The sequence below is a fragment of the Podarcis melisellensis genome (genome assembly GCF_964234715.1).
Source record: "Podarcis melisellensis genome assembly, chromosome: 13".
Taxonomy (NCBI): domain Eukaryota; kingdom Metazoa; phylum Chordata; class Lepidosauria; order Squamata; family Lacertidae; genus Podarcis; species Podarcis melisellensis.
The window spans coordinates 25,300,622-25,323,406 of NC_138545.1; the positions used below are offsets into that span (position 1 = coordinate 25,300,622).

General features: G+C 40.6%; 3 protein-coding genes across 3 annotated transcripts; all 3 read right to left on the bottom strand.

The window, feature by feature from the left end:
• Positions 1-302: 302 nt before the first annotated feature.
• LOC309355541 (olfactory receptor 14A16-like) lies at positions 303-1,238 on the bottom strand (the record flags this gene model as incomplete). Its single annotated transcript, XM_081886483.1, has 1 exon — positions 303-1,238. The coding sequence occupies one exon, from the start codon at positions 1,236-1,238 to the stop codon at positions 303-305; it is 936 nt and encodes a 311-aa protein (XP_081742609.1).
• A 9,159-nt stretch (positions 1,239-10,397) lies between these two features.
• On the bottom strand, positions 10,398-19,443 carry LOC309355534 (olfactory receptor 14A16-like; the record flags this gene model as incomplete). Its single annotated transcript, XM_081886476.1, has 3 exons — positions 19,203-19,443; positions 17,365-17,515; positions 10,398-11,423 (listed from the first exon to the last, which is right to left on the bottom strand). The coding sequence occupies exon 3, from the start codon at positions 11,331-11,333 to the stop codon at positions 10,398-10,400; it is 936 nt and encodes a 311-aa protein (XP_081742602.1). The 5' UTR covers positions 11,334-11,423; positions 17,365-17,515; positions 19,203-19,443.
• On the bottom strand, positions 14,191-16,289 carry LOC309355512 (olfactory receptor 14A16-like). The gene has a single exon (XM_081886450.1). The coding sequence runs from the start codon at positions 16,056-16,058 to the stop codon at positions 15,105-15,107; it is 954 nt and encodes a 317-aa protein (XP_081742576.1). The 5' UTR covers positions 16,059-16,289; the 3' UTR covers positions 14,191-15,104.
• Positions 19,444-22,785: the final 3,342 nt, after the last annotated feature.

Consider the following 22,785-nt stretch of genomic DNA (forward strand, 5'->3'; position numbering starts at 1 on the left):
TATGGTCAGCTCAGTCACGTGACCTGATAGCCCAACATAAGCTAAGTCAGCAAAAATGATACTGTGACTCAAACACTATTTTAATGGCCTATTTTCCCTCTGCTAGGCTCATATCATCTAAACCAGCATTAGCTGTGCTCCTGAACAGCATTTGGATCTAATGTACTTTATGCTGACTTAGCGTATGTTGGGTTTGCTTTATTTCAGTTTCTTATGCTTAGGATGTTCCCCTTAAAGTACAAACTCAGTTTTTCATTTGGCCTTTCCAGATGTATTTTTTACAAAAATGTGCCTGTGTTCAGTTATGCAATGAGACTTTTAATTTTTTTAGGTATTAGCCACACTGCGTTCTGTATGTCCTTGTTTCTGAAGCTGTAAATGATGGGATTCAGAACCGGTGGCAACACTGTATACAATACAGCAGAAACCAAGTCCACAGCAGGGGAGGAAAGTGATTTAGGTCTCAAGGTCGAAAACACAGCTGTTATTATAAATAAAGAAAAGACTGTCAGGTGGGGAGTGCAGGTAGAGAAAGCTTTATACCTGCCTTGAGCTGATGGAATCCTCAGCACAACTGAGAAGATGAAGCCATAAGAAACAAAGATGAACACAATACAAAAGGAGGCCACAATGAGCCCAATGACAAATGGCAAAACTTCACTAACTTTAGTATCGCTGCAAGAAATCTTTTGTAACTGAGGCAAATCACAGAAAAACTGCCCAATAATATTGGAGTGGCAGAAGCTTAATCTAAACGTGACCGTGGTTTCCAATAATGCATTAACCATGCTGCTCAGCCAGGAAGCAGCTGCCATTTGGATGCAGGCCTCCCAGTTCATGATTAGACTATATTGAAGTGGGTAGCAGATTGCTATGTAACGGTCGTAAGCCATGACTGTGAGCAAGGCAATCTCAGTTCCAGCAAATGTGATCACTAAGAAGACCTGTGTGACACATCCAGCGAAAGAAATCAGTTTGTTGTTTGTCAGTGAAATGGCTATGGATTTGGGTACAGTAGTAGAGATATAGCAAACATCTAAAAATGACAAGCTTGTCAAAAAGAAATACATGGGGCTGTGTAGGTGGTGGTCTAAGGCCACAGTAGTCACGATGAGAAAATTCCCCACTAAGGCTGTTAAGTAAATGAAGAGGAACACCACAGAATGCAAAACCTGCAGATCACGTTCATCAGAAAATGCCATAAGAAGGAACTCTGTTGCAGTAGTTTGGTTGTTCATTTAATTTCTTTCTGATATTCTGTGGAGTGAACAGTAAGCTTGTTTAAGATGGAGATTCTGCAAAGGGGAAGCATTTGTTCATGATTACAGAATCATAGTGTGCATATTGAAGTTCAATTGTCATTTTTATTGCCCTTAGAAATATCAAGTATAATTTAAGAATTTTGAGTAAAACAGGTGACATAATATTATGGAATGTAAGTTATTATTTGAGCTACCAAAAAAAGAAAAAGAAAACCCCCAACAAACTTTAAGAGAGAGCACAAGTTGTATGATATCATACAGCAAAAGACCATAGAAGTGTGTGCAACCTACTCCACTCTGGATATTGTTGACAGCAGCTCTCATCCACTCCCGTGCTCATCCCCATTATATGAAATTATGTGGAAGGCCACAGATTATTCACTCTGCAGCAAAATATCAGCTACTATGCTAACAATGAAGCCACTAAGTGTTAATAACCTCTGGAACGGTTTATCAGTACTCACATGTTCTGGCTGAGAAGAAGGAAGGGGAAGACTCAGTAGCTTTGAATGTTACAATTGGATTAAAATGGATACAAATGAAAGCATTTTAACCCATGAAAGCATTGGGTTGAAAAATAAAAATCTGATAAAGCGTGTTCTCATTAAGGGAGAGCACGGGTTGCGGATGGGGCCAAACAAGACACCCCTTTTGGTTGTCAGGCAAGATAGGATCAAGGGCTGGACCAGATTGGTGAATGGTGTTACTGGGGTAAAATTGGTGTAGCCAATTTAGGGGTGGGATCAGAGGTTATTTAAGCAAGGTCGACAGCTTGTTCTTTCTCTTTCGCTGTGGACACCGGATCTCCCGCCCGCCCTCCCTTGATTGGGCTTCGCTCTGACCTTGCTATGCCTGTCATGGGGTCGTCCGCATTGGTGCGGGGGCCTGGTAGGAATTTTTCCTTTTGGCTGATTAGTGTGTGCCAATTGGGTTTTGCCTACTGCGTAGCAAATCGTCACAACTTGTAAGGTTAGGCATTGGTTAAAATTGGTTGGTGGAGGGGTATGGATTGGCTGTGCCTGCCCCTCCAATGCTGCTGCTGCACGGGTATTCCATTAAAGGAATTCTGGAGCTTACCATCCCCTTCGTCCAAACCCTTGGTGCAGGGTGCGGGCCGTGTAAGTTCCAAGGAGCATGCGGGGATTAGCTGAGGGTCTGTGTCGCAGCTCCAGTTGTCCCTGAATTTGTTCCTCCGCACTGACTAGGGAGACAGTGCTGTCCCCTAAGGCGGGGTGGACAGCTAGTCATAACCAATGCCTAAGCAACCACTCACAATTTGTATGATAATAAAGTTGTGGCCAAAATTATGCCAAAAACCTTAAACAAAAATAATGTGTGATGTGTGAGTTATTGGGTAGGGGTGTCTTGGGGACCTCAGCACGCAACAGTTCAGACCATGGATCTGTCTAGCTCATCTGCAATGATTAGCACCAGTGCTCCAGGGATTTAGACGAGAATCTTTCTCGTGCTTTGCTGAAAATACCAGTTTGCACTCCATCACTAAATAGCAATCTCAACCCGTTGCTCTTGAATGGGCCCAGTTCTTTTCATAAAGAAATCAAGGCACAGATGTTGAAAGCTTCAAAGTTCTTGTCATTTAAAGCTATATTTTGGTTCATCCACACTTTCCTTTCACCACACATTTTCTTGGCACAGTTCTATGTGTCTGAGTCTGTGTGTGAGGAACTCCCCCCCTTTTTTTTGCCCCACTGCTTTCCCCAGGAAAACTTGCCCTCTTATACTGTATCCGAGCAAACAGCAATTTGGGTTTTCCATGGAATGGCGTTTGCTCTGAGTCAGTGTCAAAGAGTGGGTTTTCGCGGGGAAAGTGTTGGAGCTGGAAAACGCAAGCTTGTGCCTACAAATGTGGAGCAAAGGTGAGTGTGGATGAGCCCTTTTTTGTGTGAAGGTGTTTTAACTGCAACAACTTTGAAGTTAAAAATTAAGAGGCTTACTGCCATGAGCAAACAACTGGAATTCTCTTCCTCTAGAAGTGAAACATGCTCCAACATTGGTATGTTTTCATTGTTTATGGGAAATTCTTATTTTGTCCCATACTGGTCAAATTAATAAATAAATAATCTGGTGACCAGATTTATTTATTTATTTATTTTATGTTTACTTTATACTGCATAAAATGCTGTACAATTAAAAAAAAGTCAGAGTGATGTAAAAATAGACTAGGAAACATAATACATATCATAAAATAATGTTGAAAACATGAAACGAAATGGAATTACCGGTAAAAGCTTCAGAAATAAAATGGAGTAATTTCAGAAAGCTTGGGAATTTTAGTTTATTGACTGTAGTAAGCATCTTAACTGCTAACTGTAGCTACATTTTAACTGTATATGTTATATGCTTCTTTTGTTAGGGAAAGAGGTATGATTGTTTAGGGTGCAAGCCACAAACTTTTGTAAAACTCATTTCCCATGGCTTATTCATAGCTGACTTACATGAGGCAAGTAGATACAGTTTATTATGCCAGGCTTGTTGTAAAAGACATTGATAGTTGAAAGCTGGGTGGATTCATGAATGAACATAGGGTTGATGTTGAAGGTGGTCAGGGTATTTCCATCTTTAACAAAGGATAGGAATTTGGGAGTCCAATATTGTATTGCTGTTTCACTTTGAAATAATCAGACCTCTCAAGAAACCTAGTTAAATATCAAATCCTTCAAAACAGCTCTTTATGCTCAGTGAGTTGCCTTAAGGGGCTTGATCAGTATCATGCTGAGTGATAGCTGGACTATTCTCTTCCTGGCCACCAATGGGCAGCAACTAGGACAATTGATACTGCTGGCCAAGAAGGACCAGAGATTTGCATTTCATTTAAGAGAACATCCATTTAAGCAACATCCATTAAAATGAAAGGGGTTCAGATCAAAAAGATTTCTGGCCACATCAGAATGTTCCTGGCATAGCTGGGCTTTGGCAGTTTAGCTCCCACATGGGAAGCTGCACACACCTCCTCCATGCCTGAAGGAGGGCCAGAAATAGCGTTTGCGCATGCATGCGTGCATGCACTCTCACAATTGCACTCCAACCCACCACGGCATCTGTGGGACTGTGAACCGACCCAGGCCTAAAAAACTTTGCCGACACCTGTGCTTAGATATAACCCAAACCTTTTGACTTCAGTGGGAGTTACTCCCAAGTAAACATGCATTTGCTTGCAGCCCAAGGTCTAATCTTATGCAGATTTACCTGGTAGTAAGCAGAATTGAAGACAGAGAGGCTTGTGTAGGAGTTAACCTGCAAAGGATTGTGCTCTATATCAGGGGTGGAGAAACTATGACCATTTATAATTTTTTGAACTGCAAGCGCCATCAGCCCTTATCATCGACCATCCTGACTGGAGTGATGAGAGGACCAGAGGTTCTCACTCACACCATATATTGTTTTTAATGTTACAATGAAAATCTCAATTTATGCCTAATGTTGATATAGTGGTACTTCGGGTTACATACTCTTCACGTTACATACGCTTCAGGTTACAGACTCCGCTAACCCAGAAATAGTACTTCAGGTTAAGAACGTTGCTTCAGGATGAGAACAGAAATCGTGCTCTGGCGGCACGGCAACAGCAGGAGGTCCCATTAGCTAAAGTGGTGCTTCAGGTTAAGAATGGACCTCCAGAACTAATTAAGTACTTAACCTGAGGTACCACTGTATAAGCTTATAAGCAAATTTATTTAATGCTTCTTATGCCAAAAATAAATCCTAAATCAGACTTGTGTACGTTAAATGTAAAGTGTGTGTGTGTGTGTGATTTTGCTTTCCTGAAAGTTAAAAATACAATTCAGTGCTGTTGTCATTCTTCAATAGGAGTGTGCAAACAAATTTTACATTTTTTCCCTATCAGAAAAAGCAAAGTGGTGATAACTTGAGAAATGCATTATCGTGATAGTGATGAAATATTATCAGATTAATACTAAAGTTTCAGACATGTTATACCATGGTTAGAAGTGAAAACTTGAACTTGTAGTGTTGTAACCAGACTTAGACATGCTTAGTGCAGATCTATTGCAATCAATGTGACAGTCATTAGTCATGGCTAACAAAAACGATTTCTTTTTAAATGGCTCTACTCTTAGCATCATTAAATTTTGATCAGACATTTGTTTCATTCTGGACATAATTTATTAAAATGCTCACCTCAATCTGAAGTTGATCCTCTTTGAAGATGGCAGTGCATGTATGCCTGAGGCTAAATTTTATTTGCAGAAGCATGTGCTTTGAACAGCAGAGTGTTTCATCCCTGCTCCCAATAGAGGTCATAAAGTTGTGAATCACCAAGGTGATCCATAACTTGCATCATGGAGTTGTACCTTGGAGATTTACAATGTCTTAACTTACAATCCTTTCTCTAATTTAACAAAAGAGGCAGAAGATGTAATCTTTTCTTTTTTAAAAAAGCCATTCACATCATGCTTAAGAGATTAAACCATTTCACTCTCATTTTAAAAAATTATTTAGCTTAAGTAACTCAGCTGAGAAAACAAAGTTGGACTTACTGTGAAATGCCCTTCTATTCAGTGGAGTGTAGATCATAGAGGCAAGGGATGCTTCATCCTGGAGGCAGATTCAAACAGTTTTTGCAAATAACTAGTGTTGGCCGGCCATATGGGGAGGGAAGCTTCTGCTAACTTACAATTCCTACCTAACTTGAACAAATAACCTGAACAATGGCCTCCAAGAGCAACAAAAATGCCAGGATGGTCAGCAAAACTCTTCAGCCATGACAGCTTCTCACTTGGTCATGGAGAGTCCTGACCACGGAAGGAGATGTGAGGACTCCTTCTCAAAGCCCAGTAAGCACTTACTAGGGTTTGGGAAAAAGGAGGGTGGATTCTAGGGCCCTGTCAGAGCCCTCACACCTCCTTCCCAAAGGGCTTGTTGTTTGGTTTCATTGCCAGGTACTGGCTGGAAGGCAGTGGAAAACTCTGTCCATTGAGTGTCCTCCCCGTGGGGCTCCATCTTGGCCAGGGAAGGAGGTATGGTCTTTTTCTGGCTTGCCACCATCTTTTCTTCTCTTTTTCCAAAACTATTTTGATTCTGCTGTACTCCTCCACTGATCAAGCAATAAGTATTCTGGACTAATCTGATTTCAAGGGGTACTTACTATTATAAACAGTTGTTCTCAAAGTTTATTCCCCATAAAACACTTGAAAATGTGTGTAGGTCTTGGTGGACAACTCCCCCCCCCCCAATGCTCTTTTAGCAATTGTAATGTGCTGTGGTAAATGCTGTATGTTTTTATTTGTATTTTTATTCCTTTTATTTCTTATCTTCCATTCTATTATATTACATTTTCAATGCCATAGAATTCAGATGACAAGCATTCTTCTCAGAAACATTTTGAAGTACTTCAATGAAGCTCACAGACAACTAGTGGTCTGAAACAAGAGAGTTGAGGAACCCTGTTCTAAAATGAATCAATTTATTTAATATTGGCTTCTAAAGCAGCTTTCAATTAAATACACACAAACTCTCATTTTCAGGCTCTGCTCCTTTCATTGTTCTTTACAATAAATGAATTGGTCAAAAAAAAAACAAACTAGTCCAATTAGCTTCAGTATTCTTCCAGCAATATTCTGCTCTCTACTATCAAATGATTTTTCTTAGAATTATAATACACTCTGGCATCCTCCACTATTTTGCCAGTGACCTTGTAGAATAATTTAACAGTTGCACAGCCCTACTAAATACATCTGATGAATTCAAAAGCAAGTCATCAATCAATAGCCCTATCCTATTGAGACTCCCCACCAATTTGGTTATTAAAAAGTATATTACTCCTCTATATCTATTCTGATTGTGATCCCTTAATAAATTGGCATCTATTTATCAATGCGTCAAGATCACTTCTGAAGCTTTCTAAAATAGAGTCCATCATCATAGCTTATATTGTATTATATTGTATTGTATTGTGAATTCTGGATGATAGGTTTTTCAAAGGAACGGGATTGCCTGGAGCTCTTTATCAAAAGACTTGTTTGCTTGTGTTCGTGTTTACATATTTTATTTTATTGTATTTAATATAATATAATATTTCCTTGAGTTTCCTTGAATTCAATACAGAAATAATATTCCTGACTGTTAAAGCAATATAAGACACAAGAATCAAGGTAAACATACTATTTATAATAAATATGCCATAATTCAACCTCTTTATTGAAGAAACCTGGGCTCTATTGCCAATGAATACATTTGAAACATTTAACACAAACAATTCAGCAGAATAGTGTCTTTAAACCTAAATGTAGCATAATGATAGCCATTGATGAGTATTGAGCATGACAGTCACTGATAATCTCATCCTCCAGCATTAATTCTAATTTCCACTTCCATTTTAAGACCTTCTAAATTGGTGACCATTACCACATCCAGTGAATTCTACAAGCTACCTAAGTATTGTGTGACTGGTCTCCCCACCAGAAATTCTAGATTGTAGCCAGTTTAATGAGCAATCTTACAGCAAGATCCACTGGGATGACTAGGGTTAGAACCTACAGTTGAGACAAGAGGTTCCTTATGCAACTAAACCCAGCATGACTACCCATCTCCTGCTTTGCCAGAAGAATACTGGCTTATCCCTACCATTCTGGCTGAGCTGGGACCAGGTAATCTGAGCTGAGCATGGTGAATCATAAAACCAACATAAATCCTCAAAAGGGAGTGTTCTGGGACCATAGCTGGACCAGAGATGTAGGACTTAGGATGGAGCCACCCATGGTCATCTGGATCATGTTACCTGGAAATTTGACATAAATTTAGTAGAAAAAAAGGATCATGTGAGACAAAAACAAGTGTTGCTCTGCCTGTCTTAAGCAGCAGTAGCACAGATTCTGAATGGACTTTGCATCTAATGTGGTTTACACCACAATAGCTGAGACTGGGCTTGCTCAGTATAAGGTTTCCCCCAAAAATATCAAACTCAGTCACTTATTCAGTCCTTCCAGACATAATATTTACGAGAATGTTGATGTGTTCAATTATGCAATGAAGCTTTTTAATTTTGAAGGTATTAGCCACATTGCTTTCTGAATGTTTATTACAGCATCCAGATACTGATCCAATGCTTTCACTGTCCCTTCTGAGTCAGATGTTATAGAGAAGTAGAGCTGTGTATAATCAGTGAATGGGTGGCACCTTACTTCGAAACTCCTAACGACCACACCAAACAGCTTGCATTAAATAGCACAGAGGCAAGACTAGTACCCTGTGGAATCCCATTGTACAAATGCCAGGGGATACAAGATTAATATTTCTACCAAACATATGAAATAATCATTAATGTTTTACACCAAGAATTTATTTGCACAAATGGCCTTTTCAGGTGTTCTCCCTCAGGGCATCATACTTGCCAAATTCTAGATAGAGTGCATAAAAATAGAGATGAAAAATGAAAGCAAATATAAAACTTGTGAAAAATATGTACTTTTGGTTGAGTATTATTACTTTTACCTTTAAATGAGTGAGGGTGCAGTAATTTCAGTTTTCATGTTTAAAAATAAATGCACAGATCAGTCAAGTCCATCCTCTTTTTCTGCTGATCTTTTTTTTAAAAAAATGAACAAAATATTTGCATCTAAATTTTATCCATTTTGTACACTTTCTGTACACCCTGCTCCTGTAAAATACACATTTTTTAATTCTTTGCCATGAATTTCCACCCAAAATGTTAATTTTGTGAGCATTCTTGCATTTGGAAACTTTATTGCAGAAGCCAGGGGAAGTACATAATCTGAGCAAGAGCTTCATTCTAATCTAATCTAATCCAATCTATCTATCATCTATCTATCTATCTATCTATCTATCTATCTATCTATCTATCTATCTATCTATCTATCCATCTATCCATCTATCTATCATGTATCTATCTAGCTTTATTAGATGAATATTTAGTCCACACTATAGCATATTTCCAGTAGAATTTACAAGAATTATAATTATAATTAAAATAATTCTAAACTTATAATTAATTATAATTAAATTGAATTTTAAAAGATATTCCTTGGAAATGGGCAATATATCTAGCTGTAGCTTTAAATATGATAAAATATAATTCGTTTGTTGTGTGTGGAAGCAATGAAGAAAAGCAATCCTTCAATCTACACAATAAGTGACTATTGCTAAATTTGTGTGTTCTGACACTTTGTTCCTAAAGCTATAAAAAACGGGATTCAGTAGTGGTGGCAAAACATTATACAATACAGCAGAGAGCAAATCCATTGTTGTAGAAGAAAGTGTTTTAGGTCTCATGTATGAAAACACAGCTGTGCTCATAAATAAAGAAAAGACAGTCAGGTGGGGGATGCAGGTAGAGAAAACTTTATATCTACCTTGAACAGAAGGGATTCTCAGCACAGCAAAGGAGATGTAGCCATAGGAAACAAAATGAACCTACACATGAATCCTGCACCAAGAATCCTAGGTAAAAGCCCATCAAAACTTGTACCTAAACCTCAAGCCAACATAAAGCAACCAAAGAGAACTTGTGTTTGTGTGTTATACGGACTCAAAACAACAATTAATACTACTAATAATCAACACATTGAGTATTATGACACTCATTGAACTGTACTGAAATAGCTCTTTTAAAAAAGAAATACCAATATAATGCATCTTGCTCCCCTACATGCATGACCTAGTTAGTATGGTGGTAGAATAACACACCTCTAAAACAGTGAAGGAAGAGGGGCCACAGTTATGCAAGAAACTGAGGACAGAGTATCAGATGCAAATGTGGTTCAGAGACCTCATTACTTGTGCAAAGACTTATTCTACCCTTCCTCCCTTCTAACACCTCCACTCAAAAAGAAACGTAATTTAGCAGGTTGGGAGGAGCAAGGGTGAATGTGTCAATTTCATTTTCTTTCACTTTCTCAGCATTAGATCCAGTTCCTCACATTTACATACTGGCATACTTCTTTTTTTAAGTCCTAATGAAAACTCATCAGTTGTTTTGTGTGAAACTTTCCTAATATGCACATTTTATATGCAAATTTGCCCATCTATGTGCAGTGCACTGTTAAGCAATATAATGCATTTTTATGCAATTTTCACGGACATTTGCATTCTTATACAATGCACAGGAAATGTGATGTGTATGAGACACAACTTGAGCAATCATGCTAGGAGACTTCTAATTCTTTTCGGTATTTTCAATACAGCCTCTTGGATGTCTTTGTTCCTAAAGCTATAAATAATGGGATTCAGTAGTGGTGGCAAAACCGTATACAATACAGCAGAGAGCAAATCCATTGTTGTAGAAGAAAGTGCTTTAGGACTCATATATGAAAACAAATCTGTGCTAATAAATAAAGAAAAGACAGTCAGGTGGGGGATGCAGGTAGAGAAAACTTTATATCTACCTTGAACAGAAGGGATTCTCAACACTGCAGAGAAGATGTAGCCATAGGAAACAAAGATGAACCCTCCACAAAATGAAGCTACTGTAATCCCTATGGCAAAAATCAAAATTTGATTAACCTTTGTGTCAGTACAAGAAATCTTTAGCAACTGAGGGATATCACAGAAATACTGCCCAATAATATTGGACCCACAGAAATGTAGCCTGAAAGTGATAATGGTATGTAATGATGAATGGATTAGGTTACTTATCCAGGAAGCAGCTGCCATTTGGATGCAGGCATCCCAGTTCATGATTAGCTCATACTGTAGAGGATGGCAGATTGCAGCATAGCGATCATAAGCCATGATAGTGAGCAAGGCAAGCTCAGAACCTCCAAAAGTGAAAATGAAGAAAACCTGTGCGACACAGCCAGCAAAAGAAATCTTTCTGTAATCCGACAAAGAAGCAGCTATGGATTTGGGGATTGTGGTAGAGATGTAGCAAATGTCTGATAATGATAGGTTGACCAGAAAGAAGTACATAGGAGTGTGAAGCTTGTGGTTTAGGGCAACAGCAACGATGATGAGGAAATTTCCCACTAAGGCTATTAAATAAAAGGAGAGAAATATCACAAAGTAAAAAAATTGTTCTTCTGGGTCACTGGAAAACCCCATCAGAAGAAATTCTGTCACTGTAGACTGGTTGGCCATCTTAATTCTTTGAAATATTTCTTTTAAAAAGTTCTAGAAGAGTAGCTCTCTTATTTTGTTTTAGCAACACCAGTAGAAGGGTTGTGGCACCTAAGATTAGAAAGAGTTAATGAGAGTCTGTTGCTTGAGGGAATATGCAGGCAATCGTATGTGGGGTTTCCCCCCTATCTCAATATGATGTAATGGCACCATTGATTCTCCCCAGTACTCATAGAATTTTAGAGTTGGAAGGGCACATAGAGAGCATCTCAGGAAAGACCCATCTTGGTTACATGTTTAGTCAATAATGAGAAAGTAGAATCAACTGCTAGCTGTAGCTTATAAGAACAACCAGTGAAATATCATGTTGCTTTGATGAGAGCTGAGGGTTTAAACCCAATCTCCAGAATTTTGAAACACGACATTATTATCTTCTCTTACTTATAAATGTAATCTATTTTTATCATAGAATAATTATGTCTGCATTAATCTTACTGCTGTATTAAACATTTTGAGGTCTTTTCAGAACTGAAATAGGACACCTTCCAAGCCCTAGTCTCCTCTGAGGATGAACTAATGGGATGCTACTCACCTCATCATTCTCTGGAAGGAGGAAATGCCTAGACGCTGGAGTGTAGTCCTTAGTAGAAGATATATATTTTATGAGAAGGAGGAATAAATTGTGCTTCCCTGTTGTCTGTAGTATTTCAGACAGTAGGTCCATGGAGAAGATCATTAAATTTCCGTAGTGTTTCAGAGAATCACTCCTTGGAGAACCTCACCATAATGATTTGCAGGTCCTGATTTACACAACAAGGAGTGCAATTGTCTTTATCATAATAAAGTATTGTATATATTGTGGCAGTTAGAGTGTTGAACTTGATTAACCTATGTATCACTGCAAAAAATCTCTTTTAACTGAGGAAGGTCACAAAAATATTGTCCTATGACTTCAATCCCACAAAAATTTAGCATGAAACTAAAACTGGATTGCATATCCAGGAAGCAATTAACATTTGAGCCAGACACTCCGTTTGATTTTCCATCTGGGAGGGCATCCATAGCTTCTTCACTACTACCTAAAATATGTCATATTTTGTATATTTGCACCGTGGAATGTAGATTATCAAACAAGCCAGCTGACAAGGAGGAATAATCAATCTTGCTCAGATCAAATGATCAAAGAACACAACGGTGCAAGTTAGCAGCACTGTTTGATACTGAGGGATAGTAATCCTATTACTAGAGTAATGCTGCAAAAAGTGCCAGTCATGCTCTAGATTGATTCAGTGATGTGCCATCATGGGGAAAGTCCAGGAAGAAAAGGATAATAAGTGTATTGTAATGTCTCATTCTCACATTTTGTAATGTTGCGGGTTGCCTTTAATTACTTAATTGATGTATGAGTATGGGAACTATTTAAATGTCTCCTCCCTCTCTCTGCTCTGCTGTGCTCCTCCGCTGAGGAAGATGGATTTGAGAGTCATCTTGTTTTGTTATTTGCTTTATAAATAAAACCTTTGATGTTACTATTACAACCACAGTTGTTTCTGCTGCATTCTGCTGTAAAGGACTGAGTTCTCTATCTGCAAATGGGCATTTAATGCTCACAATGGTTATGGGCCCAGACTGTGTCCCTGGACTGTGTGCAAACTGTGTTGAACTGTCCTCAGAGTGTGTTCTGGACTGTGCCAGATTGTTGTGTGATTCCTGGCAAGAACTGTTTCAGCTGGAGGACAATGGAATGTAAATCAGGTCCTCCCTTAAAGAGGGTATGTGTTGCGGTGGGAGCTGGCAACCTAACCCTGTGTCGTGGGTGGGTATGTTTAGATAACCACAACACCTTATTTGTAGGTCCCTTGATGCAGGGTTCAATCAAGCCAATGGGATGCAGGCTAAACGGATCAAGGGACCTATATATACCTACGCACATGACCCAGAGCTTCTTCTTTTGGTGCGTGCATCGGAACACCAGCAACGTGTCCGCTGCGAGCCGAGAGAGAGCACGATCTACTTTGATGATCCGCTTGGTGAATCTGTTTCTATTTATTCCCCCTTTCCCCCCAGTTTCTCCTTTACTCATTATTCCCTTGATTTAATTTCCCCTCCTTGCCTTGCCTTTCCCTTTTCCACTTGGGAGGCTTTCTGCCTTATGGGACTTCGGCCCCTTGACCTCTGAGCTTGCCGCTGCCTCTGTTCAGCCGGATGGCTTCACTCATTCCCTGGCTGCAGCTGCAGCATTGGGGCTTAGAAATTCAAGTTGATTTCATTTTTAGTGCAGAGAGTCCCCTCTTTGAGAGGTTGCCTTTTATTCTGCTTACGGTCTGTGGGGAATTGCTCTGGGCTGGAAACTTGCCCCCTCCCCCACAAAGTGACCCGACTGCCATTTTGTATCTTCTTCTTGTAGGGGTACCGGATCTTTTGGCAGGAGCGCCATCTTGTTTTGGCGGGAGCGCCATCTTACTTGTGTGGATCAATTTTGCTTTGTTTTGTAACAATACTGAAAAAAAATCCATCATTGCCTTGGCGAGGAATGGATGCAATTCTGTCACCAGGGGATAGCCCAGAAAGCAAAGCACACAGAGGAAGATGGTTGGGCTGGGAGGAGGAGGAGGATGGATGGCCTTCATCCTAGCCAGCTCACTGCTGCCCCAGTTCCTCCTCAATGTATGTGAAAGGAGGGAAATGGGGGGGTTGCCATCACACTCTTAAAAAAGACTCAAGGTATAACAGTTATGGGTAAATGGTTAATATGATTTGAGAACTTTAATAAGCTAATGGTTATCTCAGTCATTTATTTATTTATACAACTCAAAGGTGCACTGTATGAAGGGAGAAAGATGGCATCACATTCTCAATGGTGAAGAATAATATAAAACACACACATAGCACAAAAATATCTATATAATACATAAGAATACACCTTCAGTTCAAAGATTTGTTTCTTCTCCTAAGGAAAAAAAAGCCCCTTCTAAAATCTTCTGGGAATTGTTGCTCTGGAGAAGTTTCTGTTGTGTTGTGTGGGTTTAGTTATGAAACCATAAGACATAGATTTTCCTTTTGAATTTAATTCATTTATGGTACAGGATGCCCAGTGAAGTACAGTGTCCATCTTGAGGAATTTATTTTTCCATTGATTGTAAATGGTGGCCAATAAAGCTGCTGGAGCTGAAAGAAGAGCTGATATGGGATTAAAAACTGAATTGTCTTTTGCTGTGTAGTTTTCATTTTGTTTTGCTAAATCAAATATTCTGTATCACATCTATTTTTCTGTATTTTCCAATAAACCTTGTTCGAGTGTTAATTCATGGTGCATGTATGTGGGTGGATGGGGGAGTGTAAACCAGGGATGCTTCTGTTGCATCTTATCCCACCTTAACAATACATGAATTGTTTAAAAATCAATCCCTCTCCCCAGGTAACTCTGGTAATTGTAGCTCTCCTGGGAGAATAGAGGATTCCTGAAAACTCTTGTATTTTTGTTTAAATACAGAACCCCTGTTAAGTGTCTAAACTTCACCTAAAGAACACCAAGTTATTGTTCTAGAATTCTCTCACAGTTGTAATAGTGTCCCATATATAAATAATTAATAGAACTTACACATATAAAATGTCTCACAAAATCTATGGAAATGACAAAAGAACCATTCAGTATGATGAATAGTTAATATTGAGGAAGGTCCTATTTCAAAATATAAAGGGGTATATCTATGTTTACGTGGCAGACCTCAGATCCTCATTTAGTGTTTCCATGTTTAACATTTTTTAAAAAAAGAATTTGGAACTGATTAATCATGCTACAAGCTGTTTTAATTTTCTGGGTATTTTCCAGACTGCCAGCTGGATGTCCTTGTTCCTGAGGCTATAAATAATGGGATTAAGAACCGGTGGTAAAACTGTATATAATACAGCAGAAACCAAGTCCACTGTGGGGGAAGAAAGTGCTTTCGGTCTCATGTATGAAAACACAGCTGTGATGATGAATAAAGAAAAGACAGTCAGGTGAGGAGTACAGGTAGAAAAAGCTTTATATCTGCCTTGGACAGATGGGATCCTCAGCACAGCAGAGAAGATGTAGCCATAGGAAGCAAAGATGAATGCAAAACAAAAAGAGTCAATAAAAAACCCAATGACAAAAATCAGAATTTGATTCACGTTTGTATCACTGCAAGAAATCTTTTGCAATTGAGGAATGTCACAAAAATATTGCCCAATGATATTGGTCCCACAGAAATTTAGCACGAAAGTAAAACTGGTTTCCAATACTGCATGAATCAGGTTGCTTATCCAGGAAGCAGCTACCATTTGCATGCAGGCATCCCAATTCATGATTAAGGTATATTGTAGTGGGTGACAGATGGCTACAAAACGGTCATAAGCCATAACAGTGAGCAAAGCAAGCTCGCCACCAACAAATGTGACCACTAAGAAGACCTGTGTGACACATCCGGCAAAAGAAATCATGTTGTTGTTTGTCAATGAAATGGTGATGGATTTGGGCACAGTAGTAGAAATGGAGCAAACATCAAACAATGACAGGTTGATCAAAAAGAAGTACATCGGGCTGTGAAGGTGGTGGTCTAGGGCAACAGCTGTGATGATGAGAGAATTTCCCACTAAGGCTGTTAAGTAAATGAAGAGAAATATTGCAGAATGCAAAATCTGCATATCACGAGTTTCAGAAAACCCCATGAGATGGAACTCTGTTGGAGTAGATTGGTTAGCCATTTCTCTCATTTCTGTCATTCTGCAGATAGAAGTTAAATAGTTGTGCGTTAGTGGAGCTTACAAATTTTTGGACATTCTATTTTTTAAAAATATCATCTTAGATATTGCGCTAGTTCACAACTACACATTTATCCACATCAAGAACCATGCATGCACACTATTAACTGCTGATGTGTTCTTTCATTCTGATATGACATGAAGCCTAATGGGGATAGTATGTGCACTCACATATCTTCAGCTAATATGATTTATCCACCCTCAAAGACTGGGAGAAAGGCAACAAAGACTGGGTGCATACATATACCGGTACTTTCTAAGCCATGTGCTACATGATGTAAATGGTGCCGTTTTTAAAGAAGTCTTCCATTTTGCCATCAAATGTACATAAACCATTTTATGAAACATGTAACATTTGGGGGGGGGGGGGAGAGAGAGAGAGAGAGAGAGAGAGAGAGAGAGAGAGAGAGAGAGAGAGAGAGAGAGAGATCACACTGAATTAACTAGATGGGGTAAAGGAACCACTATTCTAGGAAGTTGATCTGAAATTTCATATAAAACAAAAAATGAAATCAGTGTGGATATTTTGAAAGATTGTATTATGTGTATTCTTAATGAGGCATTTCTATTTCTTGCTAAATACTTTAGTAATGTAAAACATGGAAATGGAAGCTTTCTTCAAGTATATTGGAATAAAAAATTGTCAGTTTTCAAATATTTGGAGGTTTTCCATCAGAAATATATGACAAAAAACTATCATGCAAGTGTATGTGTTTTGAAAGCTGCTCTCCATTTTTTTCAATTGAACAACAGCATAGCAATTCACATTAGGTAATAAGAGCAGTGAAGAATTAATCTGAATGAATTAAGTTTCAGGAATGAAGACTGATTGCCAGAATACTGAAACAGCAAAGATTTAAAAAACCTGCAAGGAGAATTGAAAAAAAATCCAAAACATTATTTTATTTATTTCTAGTAACATGGCCCATGGAAACACTCAAAAAATGGCTATACTTCTCAATTTGCAGGCAGAATCATATTAATTTCTATCCTATTCAAAAAAGACAAGACAAATTCCATTTGGATAAGTAATTTCTATTCTAGTGATCGTATTACCATATATTATAATTTATTTCATTTAATTTTTTTGGCAAAGATAACCCAGAAGCATCCATCTCTCACTTAATTTGTGTCATATGCAGTGGGTAATTTGTTTAACCAGCCAATCTAATGAGGTGACAAGATAAAGACTGCACCCTGAATCATTAAAAGCTTCCCATTGTCAGAAATGCCATAGTTACTGAAGAATTCTGGAGTATCTGCCTACCACCATTGTTGCTGTGAACAAAAGAGAGTTATGGTAGCACTTGAGCTTACTCCATTATCATATTTCTTGTCAGTTGTCAAATGTCAGTTGTCCATATTCCAGCGTGAAATATATCTCTGCACAGTTTTTCCAAGTTTTCTGTTGCCTTCTCCTATATATAAAAGAAATGATACTTAAAAAAAAGAAAAGAAAAATCCACTTTACACCAACTACTACATCAGTCATTTTGCAATCTTTTCAGAATTGAAAGCTCAAGCCTTCATTCGCTTTAAGGAGATCAATAAGGATTATACTCACCACTGTTTCTCTCAGATTAGAGTGCCAATGTGCTTGACGGTGATATTTATTTGACGGTGCATGGCTTGTCAGGAGGAGGTGGAGAAGGTGATGTCATCCTCCTTTCCTGTGCTATTTCTGGTTCTCTCTTTGGAGAACATACCAGTCCCATGGTGCTGTGCAAAACAAATGTTGTCCATTTCCCTACTAGTTCTTTTAATATGCATAAGAATATAAGAGCTTGCTGGATCAATCCAGAAAGCGAAGGACACAAAGGGAGCTGAGCAGATGAAAAACTCAACCTAGCCAGCCCAGTTCTGCCCCAGTTGATCCTCAATATATGTGAAAAGCAAGATGATCAGGAGAATAGTGATATCGCATCAGAGTATTTCCACCCAATCCTTGTATGCTAAGGTTGTCTCATTCATTAATTTCTGCCAGTGAAATGTACACAATGTGTAAATGAAAAGAAGTGGCAATGTTTCATGGACAACAAAACTCCAAAACACACACACCAGTATAATATCAGCAAACTGCATTCCCCAGATTTACTTGTTCTCAGATATGCAAACAAAGATGCCATTGCAAAATCTCTTGAGAATCTTTGCTCCAGGGAAGTTTGTGCTCTCCCCATGTTGGTGCCACTTGAATTAATTCATATTTGCTGAAGGATGCCCCTTGAGGCACAATATTGTACAAAGAAGATGAAAAAGGCTCCAAAAATTAATTGACTTCTAGTATGCAAAGATACTTTTTCATTTTTTTTCTTGTCGTGCATACCTAAATTTCATATACGTAACATCACAACTATTTTTATTGTCCTCTCCCCCCACCTCATCTGTTTGCAACACTGGCAAATTCTTTCTGCTCATGAACTTCTACTTTTACTTTCTCATTATGAACTTCTATTTTGAGCTTCCATAAGTGTTCAGCTGAAAGAACTTAGGTTGCCCTTCATATGAAGTGTGCTCTTCCATCATGTGCATTAGAGCTTACATACGAAGGTTGTGGAACTGGGTGCACCCAATGGCAGTAATAGACATTATAGTAGTGCAGTGGCTCTCAATTGACCTCCACTCAATTGCATCACTGCTGTTTAGCAGGAGTTAAGAAGCCTGCACCTGAAAGGCTTTCTTTAGTTGTGTCTGTCTGTTCCCTACTGGAAACTCTCACAGCCAAAGTGATAATAATTTAAATTAAAAGATCAGGTGATTGACAGGTACATGGTCTGCTCAAACTTAGACATCAGCCAGCAGCGGACAGCGTAATGGGGTGCTGGCATACACCTGAGCTCTGCTCACTCACACTGCTGCTTACAAAGGATAATCCAGTAATGACCAGTTGTGCTAGGAACTCAAAAGGAAGTTATCTTCAGGCTTCCAATTAATCCCAATTGTGCATCAAGACCCCAGAGCACCCCCAAGGATAAATAAATACACACTGAAACAGAATTTTAGTTTCAGGTTAATGGGCAAAACTTTAGGGCAAAACTTTATTGATTACAGCAATGTGAGTGGTATTGGCTTAGTCATTGGCAATAACTATATCTGACTCCTGCCCACCTTGCAGGAAATCTGGAAGGGTAAACAACCAAACGAAGGAGCTCCGTCAATGGCAACCAACTGATGCTCACCCTGGGGTTCCTGCTGGGTCCTGTCATGGCCCTAACCCCTCAAGCGGACTCCGGATGAGATCTAGACCCGCAGATTTCTTTACTGGAATACCCTTGTATTCCAGGAGATGATGATGGCCGCACCTCCCTTCCACCACATCACAATAAGCCAATGCCTAACTGCCACATGAGCCCCACTCTCGCCGCCAATACGCTCATACCTGTAACCGATCCTTCAAGCCTCTAACAACCTCATCCATCTACACATCATTTCTGCCATCAGAAAGATGCATACTATCAGCCCGAAACAGGGCTCTATCACTGAAGGTAATACCAGGGTGGCGAATCACTCTGCCACCCAGCGCCAACACCTTGTTTGACACCTCAGGGTCAACATGCTTCCTGGTTCTGTTGGTGGCAGCTGGGCATGAACTATTGTGCCAAACCTGACACACCAGGAACTGCAACCAAAATATTGTGGTATCTGGGAGCACTGCTGCCAGCTTCTCCAAGTCCTTCTTAATGCAAGTCCTCAAGTCCATGCCCTTCAGCAGTGGCAAGTCATTTTCACCCAGCTGCACAACCAACGCAGAAGGTGGACCCCAAGTGTTCACCCGAGCCTTCACCAGTGGTAAAACTTCTTTCCAGTGCATCCCACATCTGGACACCCAGGAAATCTTGACTTGAGTAGGTAAGCCGAGCTGGCACCCAAAGCCAGTCTCCACTGCTCACACACTGGCCCAGTGCATGATGCTGTGACCCACGATCCACACGTGCAACTCTGGCAGCACTGAAAAAAAGGAAAAGACAAAACATGTTAGGAGGTGGACAACATGCTACTTGCTTTTCTGGATGTATCCCTTATAGGCATTGGACTTCCACCAGCCCAAGTTTTTTATCCTGTCCACTGAAAGGCCCCAATGAACTGCCGTCGTAGCGGCACCAATCCTGAAAGAATGGGCAGCAAATTCCAGTGCTGGCAAGCCACAGGCCGTAATAGCCTTCCACGTAACCCTAGTGAATTGATGCCTTGCTAAAGGGTTTCTATCCTCATGTATCAAGAACGGATAAACTCTAGGAGGCCTAATCTGTAAATACCTCCTGGTGTCTTTTACAGATCAGGAACCTCCATGCACCGTTGCAGGCAACTTAAGCAGGGCCCTCTTACCACTTTTGAACTGACTAATCTGGACCACCAATTCCGCCTCTCCCAAAGATATGTCCTCTAAGTGCAGACCCCTAGGAACTCTCCCATGGACCTCCTTAAAAACAACCTCACCCATTCTATTGTGATAGAATAATTGGAAGAGAACAACCATGCCTCATACCAGGACCAGCAAACAGATCTTAGTTTTTTTGTGAATTTTACATAATAGCTCAAAGGTGACAGGCCTGCGGCCAACACCAAAAGATGATTGAAGTCTATGCCAGCCCTCCAGAGCCTACCAGAGCACAAAAGCTGCACACGGATCTTGGGCAAGCAGGGTTTGCTAAAAAAAGAAATGGCAGCAGACTGGATTTTAAGATTCTTAGCGGCACACCGAAACTGATATATGTGTGCTATTTGCGTGTTGAGGTCCCCCAAAACCCCTTCCCCAATAACTCACACATCACACGTAATTTTTGTTTAAGGTTTTTGGCATAATTTTTGGCCACAACTTTATTTGCATACAAATTGAGAGTGGTTGCTTAGGCATTGGTTATGACTATCTGTCACCCCCCGCCATGGGGGACAGCACTGACTCCCTAGTCAGTCCCGGAGGAACACGGGACAGAGTCAGCTGGAGCTGCGTCACAGGCCCTCAGCTACTCCGCGCATGTTCCTTGAAGCTTACGCGGCCCGCACCCTGCCGTCAGGGTTTGGACAAAGGGGATGGTAAGCTTCAGAATTCCTTTAACGGAATACCCGTCAGCAGCAGCATTGGAGGGGCAGGCACAGCCAATCCATACCCCTCCACCAATCAATTTTAACCAATGCCTAACCGCCATTCGAGCCCTTACGCTCGCCGCCAACCACTCACAAATTAAGCCACACCCTCAGCCTGGACACCATCGCATCCAACCACACATCATTCCCAACTGGCGAGAGATGAACCCCGTCATCCCTATAAAATCCAACCGCCCGGAATGAAATAAGAGGGTGAGGGATCACGCACCCGCCCAAATCGACCACCAGCTTACTCGCAGCGGAGTTAATCCGCTTCCTCACTCGTTCGGTGGCAGCTGGGCAAGGGCTACCCCTCCAAGTGCATCGTTGAAGCAGCTGTGACCAAATTAACCTAGCGGTCGGCACCAGTGCCGCCAGTTCCCTCAGGTCCTGTAAAATGGCCGCACGCAGCTCATAGCAGGAAGAGGAAACCATATCATTCTCCCCAAGCTGCACCACAATCGCCGAAGGAGGGCCAAAATGGTGGTAGTTTGTCTAGGCATTGGTTCCCGACTAGCTGCACCTGACCTCAGCAGGGCAGCACTGACGACTGGGCCCCACCATATCATCAGTACAAGCAAACATTGTGGGGGAGCAATGAATTCCAACGCAACCGCATCTAGCGGTTGGAGGGGACAGGTGCTCCAACCCCCCCTCCAGATCACCTTGAACCAATGCCTTTAATTATTTTGAGTCCAGGGAGAGCTGCCATCAACTCGAACCAAGCCCTCTTGCATGCAGGAATGCAAACTTATGCTGGAGAAAGATGGCAAATCATTCTTGTCCAGCTGTACCACCAGCACTGCGGGAGGACCAGCACAGGTCACACTCGACCGCCAAAGGAAGGATCTCCTCCCAAAGCATTCCCCATCTGGACATCCAGTATATGTTCACATGGGCAGGAAGACTGAGATGGTGCCCAGTCCAGACTCGTCAGCGCGCTTGCCAGCCCAGCGTACAATGCTGTGGCCCAAATGTGCACAGCTGTTCCTATAAAAAAAAGGAAATAACAGACAAGCATCAGCACAGACATCATTGTGACGCTTCCTGATATAACCCTTCTCAGCATCGGACATTCAATGATTTCACAATCCTGTCTACTGACAGGCCCCCAGTGTGCAGCCTTTGCAGCAGCCCTATTTGGAAGGAATGAGGCGTGTTCAGCGGTAGGCAAGCCGCAGGCCGTAATAACTGGTGCACGACGTAAGCACATTGATGCCTGGCTAACAGGAACCCATTTTTACGCACTAGGAGCGGGCCAGCCCCCAGGGGAAAGAAAAGCCAAATTTCTGGTATCCATAACTGGGCAAGGGCCCTCCTTACCTGTGACAGGAAGCCAGATTGTGGCACTCCTGCCCACTAAGTCTGTTTTAGAGTTCCCGACTCTAATGACAAGCTCCAAAGCAGATAAGGAAAAGTCCTGAAGCAATAAGCCTCCAGACTCTCAGCCCCGTGCTAGCTCCAACAACCATTTCCCCAACCCTCAGTGCACCAAAATGCAATGGAATACTGAAAGGAGTCTCGCGTTGATCTTTTACCAGCAGATAAGTTTTAACTTGTTGGAGATACTGCATTGGTAAAATTGACCGACTTCCTGCCCACTGTC